This window comes from Osmerus eperlanus, chromosome 7 (genome assembly GCF_963692335.1).
Source record: "Osmerus eperlanus chromosome 7, fOsmEpe2.1, whole genome shotgun sequence".
NCBI classification, from domain to species: Eukaryota; Metazoa; Chordata; class Actinopteri; order Osmeriformes; family Osmeridae; genus Osmerus; species Osmerus eperlanus.
In genome coordinates, this window is record NC_085024.1 from 9,875,784 (window position 1) to 9,900,051 (window position 24,268).

The window sequence follows — 24,268 nt, forward strand, 5'->3', positions numbered from 1 at the left end:
AACTTTTCTTTAACGTACAGCTTTGGCAATCATAACAATAACTGCCTTTAGCATTCACAGTTTTCATAATTTCCATTCCATCTAAAGCAAATCACCTGTCAAACACATTCTCCACTTTGGCAAGTATTAAAAAGTTGAAAAAAATAAAAAGTTTGAAACAGACAGCTTGCTGGGCACCAATCGAGAGAAACACTCAACCAGACCCAGTCAGCAAACACAAGACTTGTGAAGTCTGACATTTTTCAACTTCCAGTGAGAGAGGCAGTGAATCAAGTCTTTGGCAGAAAACTGGGTGGAATTACAGGTCATTTATAAGAATCCATCTGCTGCTGCCTTAGTTCTGCTAGTCCTGCATGGAGAGCAGATGGAGTTATACAATATGCTTTTGTTGAGACTGCAAGGAGTGAAATATTTCATTGATTAATACCTGAGATAAAGAATGGAGGGAATGTTGAAAACAGAAGAGATGGAATAGATATTAAACTTGAAATGAACTGAAAGCAGTGGTGCCAAAAATATGTTTCTTTTGCCAAGCCAGCATGGAACAAAATAACTACAGGAGTGCAACAAAGTCACCAACCTCACCACAACAACTGAAAATTTGATCCGGTCTTTGTTAACAATTGAACACACCCCAGGTATAACATGAATACATGGGTTTGTTGGGTAATGATGGTACTTTAGCAACTCAGTGGTCATGATGCAATCCCAAATCATCGCCTATGAGTCCAGTACATTCCACAGCCCAGTAGATTCCCAACAGCCCACATCGTTGCTACAAAACCCAATGAGTCTCTTCTCAGACACAGAGGCGTCAATTAGAACGTGGCCTGGAAACCCTGGAAGACCCAGCCATGATGTAACAGTGCCGTTCTCTCAGCCATGGAATCAGACACCGCTGGCTCATTTTGTCTGGACAAATACATACACACACACACACTAACCAAGAACCAAACAGACATGTGAAGAGTGTATCAAACACTGTGTGTATTTGTGTCATGGAATTTAACATTGGTTCCACACTTGTGTGTTTCACAAACCGACAATGTAATTTCATTTAACATAAACCTTGGTAAATGTAAAAGTCTGGTGTATAATAATCAAGATAAAGAGTAAGCAAACACTGTTAAATATTCTAAACGACTTTGACTAGAGCAGTATAGTATGCATAACAAGCAGCCTATAGGCTATTCGGTTATTGAGTAGTTAGTTGGATGTCCGATTACTGAAAATATATTTGCAGAACAAAAACTGCAAAGGGCAGGCAACCTGTTTGCAGTTTGTGTGTTTGATGAGCGCTCTTTCAGGATCTCACAGAGAAATGAGACTCCTGTCGTTGTTGCCAGAATTCCAACGCTCCGGGTGATCCCTCCGACATTCCTTTCTCTCGCTCGTCACTGTGTCTTGAGACAGAATGGTTATAAAGACCAGCGCTTGCTCTGCCACAGCAAACTACAAGGATTACAGAGTTCCCAACACTGTGGGAAGAGAACGCTTAGTTTCTATAAAAGCAAATCTGTAAAACATAACTGAGGATGTCAAAGCTAGCACAGAGAGCTCTTTTTCTTTTCTATGTTTCAACACAGGTAATTGTTTTGAGAAATTCAGATATTTAGGGTGATACATGAAATTTGTTTATGTATTTGTATATTAATTCGATTTGTGTAGTGTTTTACATGTTCTACTGTTTTATTTTTATGATTTTGTTAAGATACATTGTGGGGTACGAATGGTATCAACATTTCATAAGATTAGATAATTAATTAAATGGCGAAGTGCTAACTTAAATAAAAGTAATCTAAGAAAAAAAGAAAAGTGTATATATTTGAAGTTCCTGTCATCCTCAGGTGTGCACCGAGGTGTGGGCGCAGGTTTGTTCTTCGCAATGCCGCTGTCCTCAGGAGCCTCCTCCATGTGCCCCTGGTGTCCAGCTGATCTTGGATGACTGCGCCTGCTGTCTGGTGTGCGCCAAGCAGAGGGGGGAAATCTGCTCCGACATGAGCCCCTGCGACACCCGCCAGGGGCTGCAGTGTGACTATACAGCTGACGTTCACAAGAGGACAGGCATGTGCATCGGTGAGTTGACATGGGTAGGCTTCTTTTTAAAAACAACTCAGAACTAAGTTACTGCTACTGTTGCTACAAAGTTGTCTGTAAGGCATGTAAGTGCCTTCTTTACTGATGAACCTACTAAAGTTTCAAAGCTGCATCTGCATTAATATTAAGACACTTCTACAGATGCTATATACCTGGACGCATGTACTGACCCAATATTCTCACCCACCTTCTCCAACAGCTAATGAGGGGGATGTGTGCTTGCTGGATGGGTCAGTCTACCAGAATGGGGAGACCTTTTTCCCCAGCTGCAAGTACCAGTGCATGTGTCGCGACGGCCAGATTGCCTGTGTGCCGCGCTGCAACCTGGACGTGATGCTGCCTGGCCCAGACTGCCCCATGCCCCGGAGGGTGCAGGTGCCAGGGGAGTGCTGCGAGAAGTGGGTGTGTGAGCCCCAGGTGGAGGCTAGCGCGCTCGGAGGATTTGCCATGGCCGGTGAGGACTCCAACACACACACATGCACACACTGAGATGCAAAGGGATACACTGACAGTTCAGTGAAACTTAAACGCACACAACACTCGTTCACTTTCTGTGACGTTACTGACACTCAAATGTGATCCACAGTGTCAACAGACAGATAGCTGACCTGAGAGGTTGGGAGATATGGAGAGGTCTTTAAAACACTACTTCCACATAGTAAGAGGAACATCTTACTTTATGGAAAGGTTGCCCCCACGTTTGCTAAATCAATTCAAAGTAAAGCTTCAAACTGTTCAGCCTTGACTTGAATTCACACCACAAATATCAACATTTCAACATCTGACCACTGATCTGTAAACTTTGCCTCATAACTTTATTGACATCCTCTTATCTTTATGGACATCTCTATTGAATTCTCGCAATTTCCGTTGCCCACCTTTACAGCCTACAGACAGGAGGAGACAGTGAGCTTCGATGCCTGGGACCCCAGCCTCAACTGCATTGAGCAGACGACCGAATGGGGCGCCTGCTCCCGTACCTGTGGCATGGGTGTGTCCACCAGGGTGACCAATAAGAACAGGCGCTGTGAGATGGTCAAGCAGAGCCGTCTGTGCATCGCCCGCCCCTGTGATGAGCAACCACACCAGCAAGAGCCCAAGGTAGCACACATAGAGGCACACACACCTACACGCACACACATCTACATACAGACACACACATACAAACACACACATACACACACCTAAACATGCACACACAAGCACATATACACACCTGCACTTTCCATGGTAGCACAGAAGGCAGCCACTCACTTGCCTGCCTGTACTGACAATTCCATCCTATTTGTTTTCTCCCAGAGAGGAAGCAAGTGCCAGCGACTGATTAAGACTACGCTGGCCACCCACTTCACTTACAAGAACTGCACAAGCGTCAAGGCCTACAAGCCACGCTACTGCGGCTCCTGTACCGACGGGCGCTGCTGCACCCCCCACAGCACCCGGACGGCATTGGTGGACTTTCAGTGCCACCAAGGCAAGACCGTGAGAAGGCCCATGATGGTGATCAACAGCTGTGCCTGCCACCACCACTGCCCCCGAGACAATGCCGTCTACCAGTACCAGCAACCGGTAGACCCGGACCTGGTCTACAGCGGCATGAGGTTATAAGAGACACACTTGGCAGATACTGCCCTCTGTTGGATGGTTTAGGGTGTTGGGTTTTAGAGTGTTGTTCGCACATGAGTAGTTGGCTAGGGTGAAAGTCAAGGCACTTAGTGTTAGTCTTTAGAAGTAAACAACGGCACTATTGCCTTCTGACGCTGCTGGCAGGGCAGTTGGGGACCTGCTTGCAAAAGACAGCCTCTGGGGTTGTTTTGAGGTCAGTGTTAAACTGTGTCTGCTTTAGGGCAACGGTATACTGGTTGATTCACAAAAGATCGCTCACAGGGGATTTATAAGAGGTGGGGATTTTAGAGGATGTGAGGAATCAAGACGGCTCCTCCCGAGTCACATATTTGACAGAGTAGTGACCCAGGTGGGGGGTTTCTTCCAGAGCCGAGGTGTGACGACCCACAGGGGCAACCCCTGCCCGAGGTCACGCTCACATTGGTGCGGCAACTTTCACATATGCCTTTCTCAACCCCCCCACACTTGGTACCCCTACCCCCATGCACACAAACCAGACCCTAGAGTCAAAGACTGCAATATTTTTCCTGAAAAAAACAAAAACACAAAGCTCCCTTTTGTGCCTCTGTGGTCCCTTTTTCAAAGGCTTGTAAGTATTTGTCTCTACTAGACAGACAAAAGGTATGTAAATACTTGCTGTATAGTTTGTATTATAAGCGTGTATGAAATACACAATATCTGTAATACATTGTAACCATATGTAAATAACTAATGTGTATATAGATATATATAGTCTTTGATAAATATTATTGTATTATACAGCTTTTCATGTAATTAAGAACAATATTGTGCTTTACTCTGTTGGAATTAAATATGTATTTTTTCTATAAAATGGGTATTTATGGTTCTGTTGATAAAGCTGATAAAATGGGGTTGAACAGATAATACAGAGAATATCAAATAATAAGAATGAACCGGTAAGAATAAAGTAACAATCATTTCTTGATAAATTTCAAAACATTCAATGTAATTATATCATGAGTAATGACATTGTATAATTTCAGTTGTGCTTCCTTGAATCACTGCTCTGTTGGTAGACCAAAGCCAACTCAAAGAATGGAGCCACATAGTACAAAACAGTTTATTGTATTGAAATACCTGGTTTCTATAAGGCATAAATAAGTTGATCCCACAGGTACATGTTAAAGAACATTATAGAATCATACAAACGTGGTACACAGAACAGAATTCAAATATGTTTTCTCAATGCTCAGAACCAGCATTCATTCAAATAAAACATAGGCTAACACATTCCAAATTCCAAACACACACACACACACCAATCATTTCAAACAAAATCATCATTACAAAAATATTACAATTCATGCTTGTTAAACATACTCAAAGGAGAATGTGCTATGTAGGAACGAGAAATTATGCCTTTAAGGAAAGATAATACATATGAAACACATGTTTATCCTCATTACCCTTCAATAGCCCTATCCCTTGCAGGGGAGGGGAGTGGTGGTGGTCAAGACAGCTAAAAGACTTGATCCTTCAAGTTAATAGAAAACCAATGAGAATAAGCTCTTTTGTCTACGAGCGAACACACTGGGTGTGAGTGATGGCGTGATAATTTTAGAGGTTTGAACACCTTACAAGGCACAGCTAAGGTGCAGGAGGTTATTTGCATAAAATGGAAGCGAGGCGCTTCCAATCCATACACAGCTTATATCGACACACTTTGGGTCAACGAGAGGAAGAGTTAGGAGGATTGGGGGGGGGGGTGCTTGGAGGCCGCAGTGAGAGGTAACAAGAGGTCAGGGAGCTGGCAGGTTGGGGTTCAGGGATGGGGAGGCTGTAGCAGTGGTTCTCCAGATCAGATCTCGCTCTCGTACGTGTGCATGTAGGTTTTCAGGGAGAGAATCTCCGGGTAGCTGCGGCTGGTCCTGCGGTAGAAGTCCATCCCCGTCAGAATCTCCACGTCTCTGACCCGAGCCGTGTGCATCTTCATCAGGTCCTCCACCCACCGACTCTCATCCTCAGAACTCTGCGTGTGTTCACATGCTTAGGCTTAAACATCACATGTTTAGGGCAAGGCAGCCCCACCTTGTTCCTGACCTACCATCATGCAGGTTTCTATTCCTACCACACTACAGCAGACCTGATTCTAATAATTAGCTGGTTGACAAGCTGTTTCATGTTTGTGACAACTGACGTTGGAGAGAACACCTACAGGAAAGTAGATCTCCAGGAGCTGGGTTGGCATACCCTGTCTTAGGGACCATTTTTTCATAATACGTGTTGATAGTCAAACTTAAATGCACAGGTACATATATACTTAAGACTATATTTATACTATACAGTATATACAGTATTTGTACATCAAATCCCAGGAATTGGTAACTCCTTATTCTACACTAAATATTTTACTTAGTGGTTAGTAGGTAGACAAAAACAAGGATCATGATCCACATCAGCAATCATTTGTGCCAAGTACATATTAGTGGGGCTGGGTATCACTCAGTGGTAGAGGATTTGACTGCAGATCAAGAGGTCACAAGTTCAAATCCCTAACTGTACGTCGCTTTGGATAAAAGAGCCTGCATAACGAACACATTATTAGTAGTAGTAGGTAATGGGGTGTTACATATTTAAGAAGTAATTCTAGAGATGTAGTTTCTTAAATGTCACCCTACATCACAACTTATTACTACATTGACAACGTAAATCCTCTCTGGTGTTATAAGTGTTTCTTACTCCTTATGTATGTGGTTTGTATATATACAAAACATGTCTCTATTTATTGAGCCAGTAACCACAGTAAACAATGAACTGTCAACAAGGTAAATCATTAACTATGTATGTAATCCAACAATCTAGCTCTAGGCCGTAGAAATCCTCACAGGAGTGAAACAGAACAAGCAAGGCTGAGTCGGACAGGGGCCTTAAGACCTGCGTTGGCTTTGGCTTTAGCTCAGCTGACTACCACATTCACCACTTTGTGGTAGACTGAGGTCTGGGATGCTGGGGACTCACGTTGCAGCTCTCGTCGTTGTTGGGCCGGTGAGGCAGAATGAAAGCAAAGCCACTGAAAGGCCCCGAGCAGGAGTCCACAGCCTGGGAGTAGTCCAGACAGCTGGTCACCACGGCAAAGTAATGGGTCGGGATGGGAACCGCGCCACTTACATACCTGCAAGCACAGGACAGTTCAACCCACATACTAATGTATCTGTTATTGTAGTATTTCATAATAATGTTTTATACTACTCATTACTAGTGTTTTATACTAATTATACTACAGTACTGTGCAATATGGAATGATGATACACACAGAGCCACTCACATACCTGCAGGTACAGAGTAGAACTCAACCTCTGTGTTTAGCCCTGTGTTTCTGATCCCTCTATTTTAATGTCCATGAAGCAATACCAGTGAAGACAGATACAACCATGGAGTCAAACAGCCACACAATGTCACACTCTCATCACACACACTTCTTAACATAAACATACAATCCGTATGGCTCTTTGGATAAAAGCGTTGACTTAATGTAAATGTAAATTACTATGGATAATTATGAATTTCTTTGAGTGACTGTGACAAATTACAGCCAGTAGATGGCAATACAGACTCACTATATTATTCAATCCAACAGCAGTAAGTAGTTTCTTCTCCAAATCAAACTTTCTTTGTATAACCTTTTTTACACGCAACATCAACACAGTACACACTGATTATTTCCTTACTGTTTCATCTTTTCTGCAGAGTCTCTCAGGCCATCATAGTCGTAGTCAAAGATTGGCCCAATAACCACGTTGACTCCATTCCTCTCACTGGCGTATTTCTTCACCAGAGCCTTCTGGAAGTAGCCCCATATCCCTGAGTGAAGTCATTCAGTATGAAAAAATGAATTGTTTCCTCCAATGCTCCAATACAGGACAGTGTGTGTGTCTGTGTCTGTGTGTGTATGGGGCTCTGTGTGGTGTTTGTGTGTGTGGCGTTTTTGTGTGTTGCTGTGTGTGTGTGTGTGTGTGTGTGTGTGTGTGTGTGTGTGTGTGTGGGTGTATCTGTGTGTGTGTATCTGTGTGTGCAGGAATGAGGGTGGTTTAATGGGCCCATAAATAACCCTGAAGGACAGGAGTGGTGTGAAGACCTCTCGTCTATTAAGGTACTTACACACTGGAATACTCACAGAGCGGAGGTCATACCACCGACTAAATCCTAACTGCTGTCCCACAAACACACACACAAGCACACGCACATGCACCACACACACACACATGCACAAATGCAATTTACCAACCATTACTACTTAGTTGAGTAATCACATCCCTTGCCCTAAAGTCTTATGACAGTTTTAGTAGGTTCTCACGCCAGACTCAACTTAGATTTACCTTCATAGGACACTATATGTTCACTTCACATGGTAGAGTATGTACACTAAGCACCAAGTGTTGTACTTGAGGTTGCATGCACTTACTCTTAAAAGCTGGGTACATGGGTACTGTGTTTGTGATAAGAACAGCATCGTATTTTCCATCTTGCGTACTGGACAATTCTGTTGACACAGTAAAAAAAGTCTGAACTTTTAACACTCTGTTGGGCAGATTTTCTATGTAGATGAAGCTTGGGTCTTTGTGAGGTCAAGAGGTCATACAGTGAGGCCCCACTGAGCAAAATATAGACACGGAACGCACTCGGGCCCAGACTTTGAGGAGACAGTAGGGGGAAAACAGGTACAAATAGGGCTTATGTGAGTAACGACTTGTTCACCTGTTTGTATGTTCTACTGTATCAATGTACTGATCACTGAGACCCTTTAAGGAAATGATTCTGTGCATTATATATCTGTACTGTCCAGCCATATATAAAGGCCATCTGAGGGACATGTTCCTCACTCATGCTAATCACTCTGTTGTGGACTGAGTGAAAAAAAAAATGATGGTGTGATCCGACGTTGTGTTAATAAAAAACAAGTCAACCCTTTTCCTTGTTGTGCATCCTTGGCCTGCCTTCTAACAGACTTCTCATCCTTACACACTCCAACTCAAGTGGTGTGCTGTGTTCAAGTGGTTAAACCCATGAAGGAGAATAAAACACTTGCACTGAGAGCATGATATGGCTAAAACAGGGGTCACCATGAGTGAGGATAGTTGTCAGGGTTCGGTGGTGAGGGTGGTTAGAAGTTGTAAGTAGGGGAGGTTTGTTGGGTACTTTTAGTGTAAAAGTTGTTGTTAGGGGTATTTGGTTAGTCAATAAGGACAGTTGATAAGGGTGGGGGGCGGTGGTACTTGGTGTTTTTTTTCATCAGGTCAGCTGTTAGGGGTATGTGCTAGAATTCATTAACAGGGGTAGTTATCGGGGTAAGTGGTATAGTTTGTTTATAGGGTGTTTGGTAGGACTTACGTGGCGGGTAGAGGAATCCATAGGAGATCTGTTTGTCAGCTCTGTATCTGGAGCAAGACTGGCTGTAGGCTGGAGGGATACGCCCATCTGGTCTGACGCAGTTGGTCAGAGCCTCTGGGAGAGGAGTCACCTCTACCTGCAACACAAATGCATCCCTCATTTTTTCTGTGACCTCTCAAAAACCTTAAACCTGAACTTGAGAGGGATTTTAAATGCTTGCGCAGCCCACTCCCTTGTTGCTGTACCCCTGTATTTGTACTATATTTATAATATTTATAGTAATGACACTGATTATCTGACCAGGGGGGCGTCGTTAGACCCTTTTTACTGAGGTACCTGCCCCAGTATAAATCTGATGTGCCCCAGTAAAATCTAGAGTTTTATCAATTTACTTTATTACTCAGTGCATTCATTTAGATTGATAATCCCGGAAAAAATAAAAGCAGTATCCCAAGCAACGCTTGTAAAATCAAAGCAGTTTAACCGAAAACACAAACCGATGCACTCAGAATTCCATGTTAGCGCGCTCTTCTGAGCTTTCAAAATAGCCACAGCACACACACATAAGTCCAGGGGCCTCATGTATAAAGGATTGCGCAGCTTTCATACCAGGGGCCTCATGTATAAACGTTGCGTACGCACAAAAAGCTTGCGTACGCTGGTTTTCACGCACACGGTGTGATGTATAAAGATTTACTTGACGTGAGAATGTGCGGGCCGTCACAGAAAGTTTTGAGCAGACGTGAGAATGTGCGGACCGTCCGCAAAGTCTTGTCTGGCTCTGTAACATGGCGAATTCTAACTGAAAAGTGCCGAAACTCACCAAACATTACAAAATAAAGTTTCCACTACAGTTTCTGTCATACGTAGGCATAACGTTAGTTATTCAAAAAACATATTTGGGCTACCTACGGTAATAAAAGTTTGATCATTAATGTGGATGATCACATCAAAATGCCAAAACCCAAAACAGGAAATGCTGTATAGCCTTCTGTTTAATCCGCCACCATTTAATAACTTCTGTTAAACTTTAGGGTGTCAAACGAACAACAAAATCACTCTGGAAATGCATGTCACGCTAACCCTATAGCTGCCATGCTGTTACTATGCGCCACCACTCGTTTCTTCATTTTAAGTTTTACATCGGACCATTTGTTCTCAATTTCTGCCATGGTCCGGTTCTCTGAACCCACAGCATTTATGGCCCTATAATAATAATAATAATGATTTTATTTGTAATGCACTTTACATTTAGCTAAATCTCAAAGTGCTACAGGTTAAAAACAAGAAAGGGCGCAAATAGTGACAGTTTTCCACTCCGCCGACTTTCTTTTGTCGCTAATACCTGATGACAGGCCGCCAAACAGGACGCCATCTTCTGGGGCCTCATGTATAAAGGATTGCGCAGCTTTCATACCAGAAGATGGCGTACGGCCAAAATTCGAAAAGTACCTATACGCACAGAAACATTCACATGTATAAAACCGGTCGTACGCCAGGTCCTGCGCACCTTTCCTTTATAAATCACAATCAACGTGAGATTGACCGCACGTGAACGAGCCACTGACCCCGCCTTGCCTCCTCCCATTTATGAATATGCAGATGAACTATAAATGCGCTCCTGATGTCATTTCTTTGTCTGAATTACCGTATTTCTTCGAATAAACGCCGCCCTCGAATAAACGCCGCATCAAAAATGAACGTTAAACGCCGTGGCGTTTATTCGAAGAAATACGGTGACTGTGAGATCGCGGTTCTGACAACTGAGGTGGAGGCGAGAAAATGTGTCCTGTTTGGCGGCCTGTCATCAGGTATTAGCGACAAAAGAAAGTCGGCGGAGTGGAAAACTGTCAATATTTGCGCCCTTTCCTGTTTTTAACCTGTAGCACTTTGAGATTTAGCTCATTATTATTATTATTATTATTATAGGGCCATAAATGCTGTGGGTTCAGAGAACCGGACCATGGCAGAAATTAAGAAAAAATGGTCCGATGTAAAACTTTAAATGAAGAAACGAGTGGTGGCGCATCGTAACAGCATGGCAGCAATAAGGTTGGCTTGACATGCATTTCCAGAGTGATTTTGTCGTTCGTTTGACACTCTAAAGTTTAACAGAAGTTATTAAGTGGTGGCGGATTAAACAGAAGGCTATATAGCATTTCCCGTTTTGGGTTTTGGCATTTTGATGTGATCATCCACATTAATGATCAAACTTTTATTACCGTAGGTAGCCCAAATATGTTTTTTGAATAACTAACGTTATGCCTACGTATGACAGAAACTGTAGTGGAAACTTTATTTTGTAATGTTTGGTGAGTTTCGGCACTTTTCAGTTAGAATTCGCCATGTTACAGAGCCAGACAAGACTTTGCGGACGGTCCGCACATTCTCACGTCTGCTCAAAACTTTCCGTGACGGCCCGCACAATCTCACGTCAAGTAAATCTTTATACATCACAAAGTGTGCGTGAAAACCAGCGTACGCAAGCTTTTTGTGTACGCAACGTTTATACATGAGGCCCCAGGTGTTGGATTCGGCACACAAGTCAGAATTGAGGTAGGCTTAGAAAACATTACAAAACTAAAGAAAGTTCCTAAATGATAGGCATCTTATTTTGACTAAAACATAAAAACAATATTACATGAAGCTCAAAAAAACTGTATTTGCGTTTAAATGAATGCGAAAAAAATGTGTGCACTCGCATTAACTATTGATGTCCCTTCCAAAGCTGATATCAAACTTGCGTCCCTGAACTGTTGTATAGTGGGTTAAGCAAGGGGAGTTTCTATAGCCGAGTAGTGCATTGTGCGCAGCACGCTTGGAAAAAGGGATATGAATAGGGGCCTGTGCCCCAGTAGAGTTTTATGTCTAACAACGCCCCTGTATCTGACAATAAAACAATGACAATGAAAATTGAATAAATGGACCACCTACCATTTTGGGAACGGTGTAGGAGGTCCAGAGGGGCATGGACAGAGGCTCACTGTAGCCACTGATATAATCACTGTGGTGGAGGATGCTGTATTTAGTACGAAACAGAACCGCTGGCCGGCCATACGGCAGGTTCTTGCTGTCTGAAAAAGGAGGGCGATGACCAAACCAGGGTTGTAACAAGACAAGGGGCATCATGTAAAACAGCTCACAGGTAACTGTGTATATGTATGTTTCTGGTCCCATCGCTCATGATGGTCTATGAACCAGACACATTAAATTAATTAAATACATATTTAAATAAGCAGATTAAATGTAAGAGTCTCAGATATGACATCAATGAGCGGCTCAGGATTTTGGTAACTCCTCAAGCTCTGTTTCTTAAGATGATGTCATATTTCAGAGTCCACCTCTATCAAACTGGCAACAGGGTCACTTACAGTTAATAAGTGTACTGGGCCACACTTTATTTTGTGGGTCCTGATGGCCTATAAAAGTTTACTAGCTTAAACTTAATATACAATAAACTAACTATCCACTGGACTGAACTCTAACCTCAACCAACTGTGGCACCTGGATCGAGTTGCAGTGGAAAAGTTTGCTTGTAGTTTATTGTCATTGACTGCTCATAGATCATCCATAGTGCCCCTCAAAACAAAGTGTAACCTGGTCCAGTTATTAAATCGCTCTGGACTAAGAACTGACCATCAATAGCTTGCCTCAGACGTTGACTGAGCTCCTCCACTTTGTTCTGTAACAGACAGAGCCACAGTGACTCCAGGTTATAGCCTCTTACAAGGGTCACTTTCAAAGCTCTCTGCCCCCTATTTTTTGAACGCAACTGCAAAAGATTGAAGGTGAAAATCTCTTGCCAGAGATCTAAATGATAATGCCCTGCAAAAGCAATGTTACTGGACAGTTCAGTTACAGCAGGAATCAACACACATTGCAGATGGGTGAGACAGCATGCAATCAAAGGAGAGACGACACTAAAAAGTTTACGTTTGAACAAAGCATAATGGTCACACACACACACACTCGTTCTAAATCATGATTTAGTAGAACACGTAATGTATTTTTTACACTGTAAAAACATTTGTAAGAGACCAATATTTTGGATTGTACTCTTTACGCAAGCATCAAATTATTATAACATCAAGCAATCTTAGACTAGGATTCAATAAACACTCCTTTTATAAAATTACATGATATTATGGAGGTATGATAAAGATTGTAAAATATGGATAAACAATCAAGAACAATCTATACATGGTCTATACAGACCAATGAAAAAAAGTAGATACTGTCTGATACAAATGAAGTCTTAATGGCTGACCTTGTCATCACAGCTGCAGCCTAGGTCATCACCCCCAGTGGTGACAAGAATGGAGGGGGTGGGCTTGGAGACCTCCTCTGGCATGATAGGTTTGTGAGACGGGTTTCTTAAGAGGTGGTTCAGACTGCCGTAGGTCCCATTGTTAGGGGCTGGCTTTAACCCCAGGAGATCTGGAAACCAGGAGAATGACTAATTTTGATGGATCTACATATTGAGTAGTCTATGCGGCTACACAAGATCCTAAAGTTAAAGGTTTCCTTGTGGGTTCATTCCCACACCCTCTGTCCATAGCTTTGGATAGAAGTGTATGCTGAATGAATGTGTAAATGTAGTAGAAATTGTCGCCTTACCACACATGACATTGTACAGTTCAATGTTTTCAAAAGCTGGAACTTTGGTCTTGAATTTGAATGTTGGTCCATATCCTAAGAAAATTGTCTGAAATGGATAATTCAACAATTATGGCTGAAACATAGTTGATAAATGGAGGCCTCTATACATTAATCAATGAATGATGTACAGAATACCTGCATGCTGTTTATCTTGTTGTCATATCCATGATCCCCTGAAAAACCACATTTCCCAGGGTGCCTTTTTACCTCAGGGGATTTCCTGTTTTAGGGCAAATTAACACGTGGACAATGAGCAATGTGAATATCTAAGCAATTTATGGTTCCCTGTCCACATAGTGACCCCAAATGTCCCTGCCTGGTGATTAGTAAAGTGCTGTCTATTCTTAGTATCTTCGAGTGTAGTGTAGCCAGGGACGAAGGTACTCTAAAGTTCAGAATGAGAAAAGTATATATTGTAAAACCACTTTTTTGGAGGACTACAACCTGACACTGTCCGACATGCATACATTTTTTCTTAGTTTTGTTGTTTAATTTACATAAATGTTGTGGTTTTTGTAGACCCACTGACAAATCAGGGTTTACTGCACCTGCACCATTCCAATAAACGGTGCTCACAGATATTATCAAGTGTTGAGTTCAGCATCAGCATGCACACTAACAATATCTAGCATGACGTTGATGACGTTGATGACGTTAATTAAAAGCAAGAGTTTAACATGAGGCCCTGAGTCAGCAAACCCAACACACTGTAGCCATTATACAGTAGTGGCTAGCAGACCATGGTGTTCACACTGTAGCTCTCCGTGGCCTTGCCCGCTAAACTCACCTCAGCACCGTAATTGACAAACAGACACTTTTTATTAAGTGCGTATTAAACACTGGTCTCAGTGATGTCGGCCCGGGAGAAGAACCCACAGGCACGTAGACCCCGCAAATCCCAAACTGATGGAGCGAACATCGGACAAATACTTCATTTCATTTGCGCCGGTGGTTACAGCATGTGATTCAAACGGACGGGATTACTCTCAACCAGAGGGTTAGGGTTAGGGGGTTCTTCTCATCATTCTGGTGCCTGCAATTAGTCTTTGACTACTGTATCTCAGCGTCAGACATGGAAATCATAGAAACAATTTATTTCATTTTAGCTCTGTGGGTCTCCATTCGTTGGCCAACTTAAACAGACTGACATACCCAGCTGGAGTGTGGCTTGATTTGTCCCCCCCAACCTACCTCCAGGGCCCTCTGCCCTCAACCTTCCGATTCCCAAACATCACCTCTTTCAATCCTACTCTCATCTTCTAGCTTGCTTTTCATGGCAGACAGAAGACAGTCATGACCTCATAGAGTATGGTTTTACTGTGTAAGTGAGAAGTTTCCAGTCAGCTTTCGGGCCCAGTTCACTGATGACACACATGGGCACGGTTAACGTGAGGGAGTCACTGCTCTGCTTCTCCAGCTACTTGAAAGACTGGCTGCCACCCAGCCTTAGAAATCTGACGACTGGGCATTTTCAAGTGTTGATGTTTAAGAGGTGGTTTGAAGCCCCACTCTTGTACCTATCCCTTGGGCAGCCCAAACTGAGATGCTGAAGTAACTTTAGGAACATGCCGTTTTGGTCCATTGGTATACAGTACAATACGGTCAGAGTATGTGACGTACCTCGCGACATGCCACTTCCTGTCTACCATCAAATGGATGTCCTCTATCCGCCGGTTGTTGGCATAGTGCAGCCGTTTGGGGAGGTGTTGCTTAAGGTATGGCTTGAAGTGCTGGTCTGTCTTCTTACACTAAATATAACAGGGCAAAGATTAACACAAACTGTGGACAACATAGATTCTATAACATCTTGTATTTTCATTCTCAGAGAAGTCTAAGAGTAAATATCTGTAGTATTTTAATGTCACATACACTTTCTTGTTGCTTGAGCAGTTTTGATGTAAATAAAAGGTAGACATGGATGCTATACTCACTGTAAGATTTGCAACAACAGATTTTGAATCATCTGGAGAAAAAAAATCAAGAACTTCAAACAACATCCCGAGTTTCGAGTAAGAAATCGCCATAAATTTGATTTGAGTGTAGATAGCAGGACACTGAGCCGGGATGAACAGGTCAGTAATTTGGTACATTTCTGTACAGCTTTTGTTGAAGTAAATTTTGCAGCTCAGTACATATTCTGTACAGAACATTATGTATTCATGTATTCATAGCCAGGGTCAGTGAAGGAAAGATGCCACTGAACAAAATTTACTTTTGTTCTCAACGGAATACATGAAATTTGTTTTTGACAATGTTTTGGTCTTGCCTCAAATGTCTGAAAACTTCAAGGGACTTTTTCCCTTCTCTGTCTCTCTACAGTGCTTTCTGTAATATGTATCAGACTTCTCACATGTTATACGTATCATTTTCAACTAATGCACTACAGACTGTTTGCTTAGCATAATGCTACACTTGAAATCAACTTTTCATGATCTCTGCCCTTCTGGAAAGCTCACTTTTAGAAAAAGGGTGCAGAATGGGAGTTCAGCTAAAATCTTTCTCCGTTGTCCCTGTGGAATCTGTTCAACTCACATTTGGGGTTGTTAGGGTATCTGGAGCGAATTCTGCCCAAGGAACCAGGGATCAGGATGATGTCATCAACGTTGGACATGTAGGAACTAAGGAACTCTGTTCTGTCACAATGAGCCTCCTCCATCCCTGAGGGAACACCAGGAACCATCATCCCACTACAGCACTGTTTATGAGGGAAATCTATGAAGTACTGTGTGTGTCAGGGCATGTGTGTTTGTGTGTGTAGGTACAGTATGTCTGGACCTCACTTCCCATACAGCACAGGTATGTGTGTATGTGTGTGTGTGAAGGAGGCCTGTACCGTGGTCTCCCACCAAGATGATATTAACACAGCGGTGGAGCCTCATCTGCTTCAGTCCATTCATCAGCTGACCCACAATCTTATCAATTTCCTTCAGGGGGTTGTTTAGCTGCACCACAAATCACACATCAGATATCAGATCCACCATCAGATTCACATTTCACAGGCCTGCAGGTCACGCCTCGGCCAGGTCATGTGTGTGCCTGCATGCATATGTGTGCATTTGTGTATGGGGTGTAATCAGTATCAGTGTAGCTGCACACAGTGCAGTCACCGTGTACCTGATACAGGTGAATTACGCATGGGCTACTCTGGCGAGTTATAGAAAGCGTGGAATGAATAATGCACCTTACAGTTTTATAGAAAATTTGGTGTGCGTATAAACAGGCGTAATTTGTGCATAGTACATTTAATAACATTTGACATGTGTGCATTGATTGACACTGATTACACCCCAGAGTATTACACCTCATATTTGTGTGTATATGTGCGAGAGCGGGCGTGTGTGTGTGTCTGCATCTCTCACACACACCCATCTCACCTCAGGGCTCATGGGCCCCAGCTTGTGTCCAACTGTGTCTGTCTGTTCGGAGTGCATGGCATACACATAGGGCCTGAAACAACACAGACGCTGTCAGCTAAGACCGGCCACACAGCACGGATGGGCTAGTCTGACACCTGGATCAGACACTGGGATGTGACCGTCACAGCCTACATACACAGACACAGAGCATGACACTGAACACCCATTTGGAAAATTGTATCACTAAATGGTGTCAAGAGGGAAATTGGTTCAATAGCAAGTCAACCGCAACCACATGTTTAGATGAACCATAGAAAATAGAACTTTTCTGTGGGGGAGCAGAAAGTATGTGCGTGTGTGTAGAGGAGGGGGCACCGCTACAAAAAAAGTAGAAAGGAAGATAAGCAAAATGGACATTAGAACATGCGGAACTTGGTCATAGTGAAAACAGCTGACCTCTCTCCATCTGGAAGGTGGAGCCACTGCAGCATAGTGAGCACTCTCCTCTCTGAAGGGATCACACTGGAACACACACAAACACACACAATCTTTAGGTAGTGCAACGCAAATAAAGCATCTCACTGGCTCATACTTCTACATGCTAACATGTGCAGACTGTTTATCATCCAACCATTATGCACTTTGCTTGTTTCCTTTGCTTAAAATCTTCAATATTATAACTATGTTGGGCTTTTAAACCTCTGCCAGGCCTCTGACGTCAAGAGTGTGGAGATATAACACATTTAAACTCCCCTGCTATCCCACACCCCTCCTTGAAGCATTTAAACCTCAAAGCCTTCCCCTCATGCTCCTACTGTATTCGAGTGATTGGGCCACCAACAGCCTCCAACCCAACAGGCCCAGCTGCCAACCATCCAGCCTAAGATTGCTGCTCCAAATGGGGATTGAGGCATGGGTGAGCAGGGGAATGAGCTCAAACCTATGGCCTTTAGGGGAGGCTCTCTCTCTTCCTCTCACCTCCTTGTTTTGGTCTCTTTCCATCTCTCTCCCCTGGCCTCACTCTCTCCTTTCCCTTATTTCCCTCCCCCTCCCCCCTCTTCCTGGCTCTAATTCTTCCCCATCTTTATTACCCCTTTTCTATATCTCTCTTGCTTTCTCTGCCAGTGGTGAGGACCTCCCTGCTAGTCGTGGGCAGGAACAGTCAGCAGTCACAGTCCCTATACCCACCTCCCCGCTGCCCCAAATCCCCTGCACAGTGATAATAAAACAGTGCAGATACACTCCCTGCATGTGAACTCAGCGCAGATACACTCACTCCCTGTACAGTTAATCCTCCCTCTGCCTGTGTTGGAGCCACCACAGGAAGTGCACCTTGAAATGCACTTTGGCCCCAAGCAACTTGTCGGTCCGGGGTTCACAGGCACCCGGGGCTTTATGTAAACAGGCCCATTTGCAGAAATTGCAATGAAAACAGTTAGAGTCGAATGCCTCCAAAGAGATTTCTTTCTCAAAGACCTCTGTGTATTTAACTATGGGAGCCTTTATGTTTTGTAGGTTCAGGTTGATACATACGGCTGTACTAAGACTGGGCAAGCTGCAGCTTTGAGCTGAGTGCAGACGTTCCACACATGATCAGGCATGCCTGAGTTCCATCTCAACCTAGAATGCACCACAGTTCTAATATTGTACACGATAATGCGTGGCCTTTTGGCTTTGGTTTTTGTCTGAAGGAACTTGGAGGAGTATTTGGAATTTTGGATATTGAGGAACTGAGGGATTTTGGTGACAAAGAGGAGAGGAAAGTAGCCTGTGTCAGATATTATTTGGACATGGTTAAAGGGACATATAAGAGAAAGAAAGAGAGAGAGAGAGAGAGAGAGAGAGAGAGAGAGAGTAGGAGAAAAGGAGTAAGAGATAGAGAAGAAAAAAAACTTACACTGGCCAGAAGAAGGTCCCAGCCTTCACGTTTTGTTTCATGGCTGTGATCCAGATCTAGTACCAACACAAGAGAAAACCAGACAACATCTTCGTCTTTTACTTTTCTAATATCACAATAGGAGAGTCAAATTATCAGATTTCTACAGTAATAAAGAGGTGCTGCAGAACCCTTTCAGAGGTCTTTCATAAAGGTGAGAGAATGAGGATGTGACAGTACTGGTAGAGCACAGGTGTGGAAAAAAACACAGAAGTGCGGTTGCTAAGGCTTGTGCGTTGTCTCGCACCAGTCCAGACAGCACAAACCAACATGTACACACACAGCTTCAAACACACACATCACTTACAGGCTGGCCACCCCACCAGCGATGATTCAGCTTCTCACGACCTCGCAGGTAGAAGTTGGCATCAAACACAGGGTCATGCATGGAGTTGCCAACTATACCGTGAGACTCCGGGTAAAGACCCTGAAAAATAATTGACTGAGATTACGAAGAGCTCCACAGCTAATGGCTGTATGTGGTTCAAGCACAAAGCTGTGTTTGACACATTTAGTTCAATTTAGCCAATTCAGTCCAGTAAACAAGTAACAGACTACATACAGTTGCAAGAGAGTAGAGGTTGGGGAACGTTTTGGAGGGGTACATTGGTCTCATGTAAGGGGCATGTGTACCGCACGTTCCTGAAGATGAATACAGACAACAACAAAAAACAACATTAATAATTTGCGTGACAGAAATCTTTTTAGACATAAAGAATCCACAATGGACAGGAAATGAGCACACTATCTAGGGTCAGTGTCTTACTGAGCTTCTCGATGTTGGGGATTACTGTACTTCCTCTCTTCATGTACGAGGCTCTGAACCCATCGACAGACAGCAGAATGAGAGGGGGCCGCACAAACCTGACAGGAACAGGAACAGGACAGGAATCTGACCATGAACAACAAGAACATACCTGACCATGAATTACAGGAACACACCTGACCATGAACAACAAGAACTACAGGAACACACCTAACCATGAACACACCTTACCATAAACTACACACAACTGACCATGAACACACCTGACCATGAACTACAGGCACACACCTGACCATGAACAACAAGAACTACAGGAACACACTTCACCATAAACTACAGGAACACACCTAACCATGAACACACCTTACCATAAACTACACACAACTGACCATGAACACACCTGACCATGAACTACAGGCACACACCTGACCATAAACACAACTTAAAAATGAATTTTAGGAACACACCTGACCATAAACTACAGGAACACACCTGACTATGAACTGTGGGTAAAAACCTGACAATGAACAACAGGAACATACAAAGAACGGTCTAGACAAGCATTCAGCTAACACACACCATCACCTGAGCTGTCTATGAAGTGAACTCACAACTTTACAACTGTAGGCACTATGCTCATGCCCTTCCTGTTAGGGCAGATCCTGTTTGTAATATAAGTGCTTACTCTTATTATTAGTTATATTATTGTGTAAAACATAGAGTGCTTTGTATATGCATTTATGTATATTGACTAAGCATACTGTTTTTGCCCATTTGTTTGGCATGTAGAGTATGGGTTATTTGATTGACAATGTGTAGCTCCTCCTCTTAACCTGCATAGAAGCATATAGGCAGGATGCTGTCCTAGGCAGCAGGAAGTCATTGCTGAAGGTGGTGACAAGACCGTTTTTTTTTTTTACTACACATGCAAACACACACTTTGGTCTCATCTGACTTAGGAAAATAAATCACGTCTTAAAGTCTGGTAACAATGCCACTCCTCCTCCGACACACTTACCCAGCTGGACACTCATGGGTCTTGATCTCCTCACACTCATCCTGCAACCACGATGTGTCCCCTTCAAGAGAGAGGAGGAATGGGGGGTTGAGAAAGAGAGAGAGAAACAAGGTAGGGAGAGAAAGATAGGGAGAGGCATGAAACAACTCGCTCTTGGCGATCACATGCTAAGGTCCTATATTTAATCAAATCCTCAATATTTCCAATATAGGGTGTGAGACACATGGTAGGTGTAAAATTGAGTTTTGAAACTCACCAAGGTCCACTGAATGTCGGCATCTCCTACCTTTGCAGATGGTCCTGTAGTTGGTGCAGCAGTCTCCCTTGGCCAGGCAGTCTTCAGAGCAGTGGCAGGCATGCTGATCTTTACGAGCCTCTCCACAGCGCTCCTTACTGCACTCAAAACCTCCCTCTGGACACAACAAACACACAACCCCACCTATAAACTGTGACCTTGCGACTTTTAGCTAAAAATCAGGGGTGTCAGCCTTTCCCGCCACCAATTCAAAATAACCATGGTGATGAAGGTGACAAGGGTTATGGTCTTTATGTACTTTGATAAGACTATGCGGTAATATACCATAAATACTCAAAGGACATATAAAACCTCACATAAAAACATGAGAGCTGGTTTCCTGGACACAGAATGCATGAAGATGAAATCCTCACAGAAGTCCTGATTTTGCACTATACTGTCACCCATCAGCAAGATTAAGATTAGACATACCTGATTAACACACTTTTTTTTACTTTTGAGAGAGCTTCATGACTATTAATATTTTGCTTTTAGAATAACATATATTGGATTGTGGCAAGTGAAAATCAAACAATGTTAACGTTTTATTCCATTTGTGGAGAAATGTTGGAGAAATATTTAATGTGACCCCAAGCACAATTTGTTTGCATGTGTTGTGTACGAGGTTAGTGTTTATAATGTTTATGCGAGGGTGTGGTGTGTGATACATGTGTGCACATGCAAGCGTGCAAGGGTGTGTGTGCATGTTCCTGTTTGTGTGTATTGTGTGTACCTGTTCTCAGACACAGCTCATCAAAGTCATAGCAGCAGCTGTTGTAGGTCTTACACAGGTTGTCACAGCGACAGTAAGGGGGCTCTGCCTCGTCCAGCTCAAAGCATCTGTTCTTACAGGACCCTGATGTGCTTACCCAGGAGAAATCTGAATGAGCTACAGCACAGGGAGCAAGAGAGAGAAAAAGAGAGAAAGAGAGCAGCAAGGCAAATTTACTGTTGCTTTTTGAGGTTAAGGCTTATAGGCTGCTGTGTTGTCCCATCCTACCATCCAAGACCTGTGTAACTTTAAATGGATACAAACATGCACATGCCAGTGATGTCCTGTCCTTCTATGATGACACAATATACAGAGAAGGACAATTAGCTGATATTGTTAGATCCTGTTTTATTGCATGTAACCAGACTGCAGACTGGCAGACCACTTCCTGGTCTGGAAGGCTGGAGGCGGGTGAGTGGATCTCTCAGGACTTGAGCAGTGTTACAGCCATAACAAGATGTTCCTTGTGCTTCTAGACTGAAAAAACCGACATCCAAGCAGGAAAACCATAGCCATGCCAAGAGAAGCGCGTGGAAGAATTTAATGTAAACTACAAATTCACTCCGCCTGCATAGTTTGAATGAAAGCAAGTCATTCTTGTCCACTCTTGACATAGAGAAAATTTAAATTAAGTGTGATAAATAATGAAGATGAGGATAATCTTTGATGGAAAGATCTTTTGTTTGGTAGGATCTTTAGGGCTTTATCTTGTGCAAACGCTTCAGTTTTAAATATGTAGTGTCAAAGAATCTGGGGCTAGAAAAGCTGAAATACTTTCTTAATATTGACTCAAGGGTAAAGCTAAGTAAACTCTTAGCCAAATATGCATCAACAGACCTATCACAAGCTGGACAGGGCAACAGTGATCCGTTGTATCGTTTAAACAAGCTTCACGTATTTATTTTGCATGCGCTGGCTGGCACTTCAGATAGAAAATAATCTGCAAATAAACCGAGAAAAAAAGGTTTCGCATAATTCCATGTTATTCCTTTTAAAAGCAATCGCCTTCCAGTTGGTGCTCAGCGGAGTCGGGTGATTGATTGCTTTGCCCATGGTGAGTCAGTTAAAGTCTGCTGCACAAATCAAAGCTAGTTTTTTTACGTCTGGCATGTTGAACAAGGCAAAAGGAAAGCAGCTTTAGGCATTGACCGTACATTGTCAGCCCAAATACATAAAATGCGTCCAAAATATACTTCAGTCAAAATGGGATTTTTAGGAGTAAAAAAAAAGTAAATAGCTTACTATGCAGTTTTGCCTATGAATGTTTACTAAAGTTGCCTAATTGAGCAGCATATACACAACTAAATTCGTATTATATATTTACACGCAATTCAAATGTGCGCACCACAAACAGTACACACGCAGTAGTCAGGTTAGCCTACTCACTCTCTGAACGCGACGCAGCTTCTTCCTCTGAGCGTTTGGATCGGTTACGGACATAGCCCAAGCAGGTATTGGAACCACAGAGGATGGAGATGATACAGAGAACCTGAGCAAAAACATTTATTAACAAGTAACACATGTGTTAGAGATTAATTTAGGCGTAGGTTACCATTGAAAACCATCTGATAAATCCTGACTGTTAGAGATACATGGCAGGATAATGCATTAATTGAAACACGAAGTCCTGTTTTATATTCCCTCTCAACAACGATAATATTACCTGTTTGAACGAAATGTAATAATAAATTCCCATAATTAGCGTAAAAGTTGGTGTCTGCAAGCGTCCTGACTGCGCCTATGACCAAGCGCGGAGTGGCAAAGTTGAGTATGTTCACTTTACCACCTGCGCAGCTTGTCACGGGGTTCTCAAATTCTAATTCTGGTGTGATGCCAGCAAAACAGGCGGAGGCTGTGATCCACTGTATGGTCCCCAAATAGTGTGTAATACTGCTGTCACAGTCTACAATACCATGTTTTATTCATAATTGATATTTGGCAACACAATACATTTAATTCATTGGCAATCGCTACCAACGTGCAAACTGACTCCTGTGTAGTAAAGGTGTGGGATACTGATGGTAATTTTCTTTGTGGGAATCAAAAATGGAAATCGGATGTTGGGGATGAAAGGGACTACCGACTGCCAAGAGATGCATGATGTCAATGACCCTTAACAACCCTTAACAATGACCCTTTGCAAATCACTTTGCACTTTGAAGTGACAACTTGTTTTGCTAATGATTACCAGCATGTGATAATTCGACCGGGTCGACCATGCAGCCAATTTAGAAAAATTAAGTAGGCCTATATTACGTAGGCTTAGGCTATAGCTTTTAAGCTTTTTTGTTTCAGAAAACACTTTTTCATTAGATCTTTTTTTTTATGGGGGAAAGGCTACATTTTATTGTTTAAATTGTCGCATCATACATTGATAACTGGATCAGTTGTACG

General features: G+C 42.9%; 2 protein-coding genes across 4 annotated transcripts; one reads left to right on the forward strand and one right to left on the reverse strand.

Moving 5' to 3' along the window:
• The first annotated feature begins 1,427 nt into the window (after positions 1 to 1,427).
• Positions 1,428 to 5,003, forward strand: LOC134022981 (CCN family member 3-like). Its single transcript, XM_062464745.1, has 5 exons — positions 1,428 to 1,586; positions 1,848 to 2,076; positions 2,297 to 2,551; positions 2,984 to 3,198; positions 3,397 to 5,003. The coding sequence occupies exons 1-5, from the start codon at positions 1,536 to 1,538 to the stop codon at positions 3,703 to 3,705; spliced, it is 1,059 nt and encodes a 352-aa protein (XP_062320729.1). The 5' UTR covers positions 1,428 to 1,535; the 3' UTR covers positions 3,706 to 5,003.
• enpp2 (ectonucleotide pyrophosphatase/phosphodiesterase 2) lies at positions 4,787 to 23,691 on the reverse strand. Of its 3 annotated transcripts, none has more exons than XM_062464743.1 (25): positions 23,538 to 23,691; positions 23,261 to 23,363; positions 21,836 to 21,982; positions 21,094 to 21,219; positions 20,808 to 20,868; positions 19,790 to 19,887; positions 19,586 to 19,665; positions 19,331 to 19,450; positions 18,985 to 19,040; positions 17,544 to 17,609; positions 17,106 to 17,178; positions 16,565 to 16,673; positions 16,264 to 16,389; positions 15,663 to 15,694; positions 15,352 to 15,479; positions 13,867 to 13,951; positions 13,690 to 13,777; positions 13,340 to 13,509; positions 12,709 to 12,844; positions 12,003 to 12,146; positions 9,073 to 9,204; positions 8,147 to 8,224; positions 7,413 to 7,545; positions 6,703 to 6,856; positions 4,787 to 5,713 (listed from the first exon to the last, which is right to left on the reverse strand). In XM_062464743.1, the coding sequence occupies exons 1-25, from the start codon at positions 23,568 to 23,570 to the stop codon at positions 5,543 to 5,545; spliced, it is 2,649 nt and encodes an 882-aa protein (XP_062320727.1). In that variant the 5' UTR covers positions 23,571 to 23,691; the 3' UTR covers positions 4,787 to 5,542. The 3 variants fall into 3 exon arrangements, with proteins under 3 accessions (XP_062320727.1, XP_062320728.1, XP_062320726.1); XM_062464744.1 differs by having other exon boundaries at positions 12,709 to 12,754; positions 21,836 to 21,991; XM_062464742.1 differs by having other exon boundaries at positions 21,836 to 21,991.
• Positions 23,692 to 24,268: the final 577 nt, after the last annotated feature.

Bases quoted from the DNA above. Each gene is read 5' to 3' on its own strand.
- enpp2 (XM_062464742.1), bottom strand. From the start codon at position 23,570: ATGGGAATTTATTATTACATTTCGTTCAAACAG. The intron at 9,205-12,002 runs GTGGTCCATTTA...TGTTGCAGGTAG, and splicing joins CACCGTTCCCAAAATGGTAG to AGGTGACTCCTCTCCCAGAG. The intron at 7,546-8,146 runs GTAAGTGCATGC...GACTTCACTCAG, and splicing joins CATGTACCCAGCTTTTAAGA to GGATATGGGGCTACTTCCAG.
- LOC134022981 (XM_062464745.1), top strand. From the start codon at position 1,536: ATGTCAAAGCTAGCACAGAGAGCTCTTTTTCTTTTCTATGTTTCAACA. The intron at 2,077-2,296 runs GTGAGTTGACAT...CTTCTCCAACAG, and splicing joins GAGGACAGGCATGTGCATCG to CTAATGAGGGGGATGTGTGC. The intron at 3,199-3,396 runs GTAGCACACATA...GTTTTCTCCCAG, and splicing joins CACACCAGCAAGAGCCCAAG to AGAGGAAGCAAGTGCCAGCG.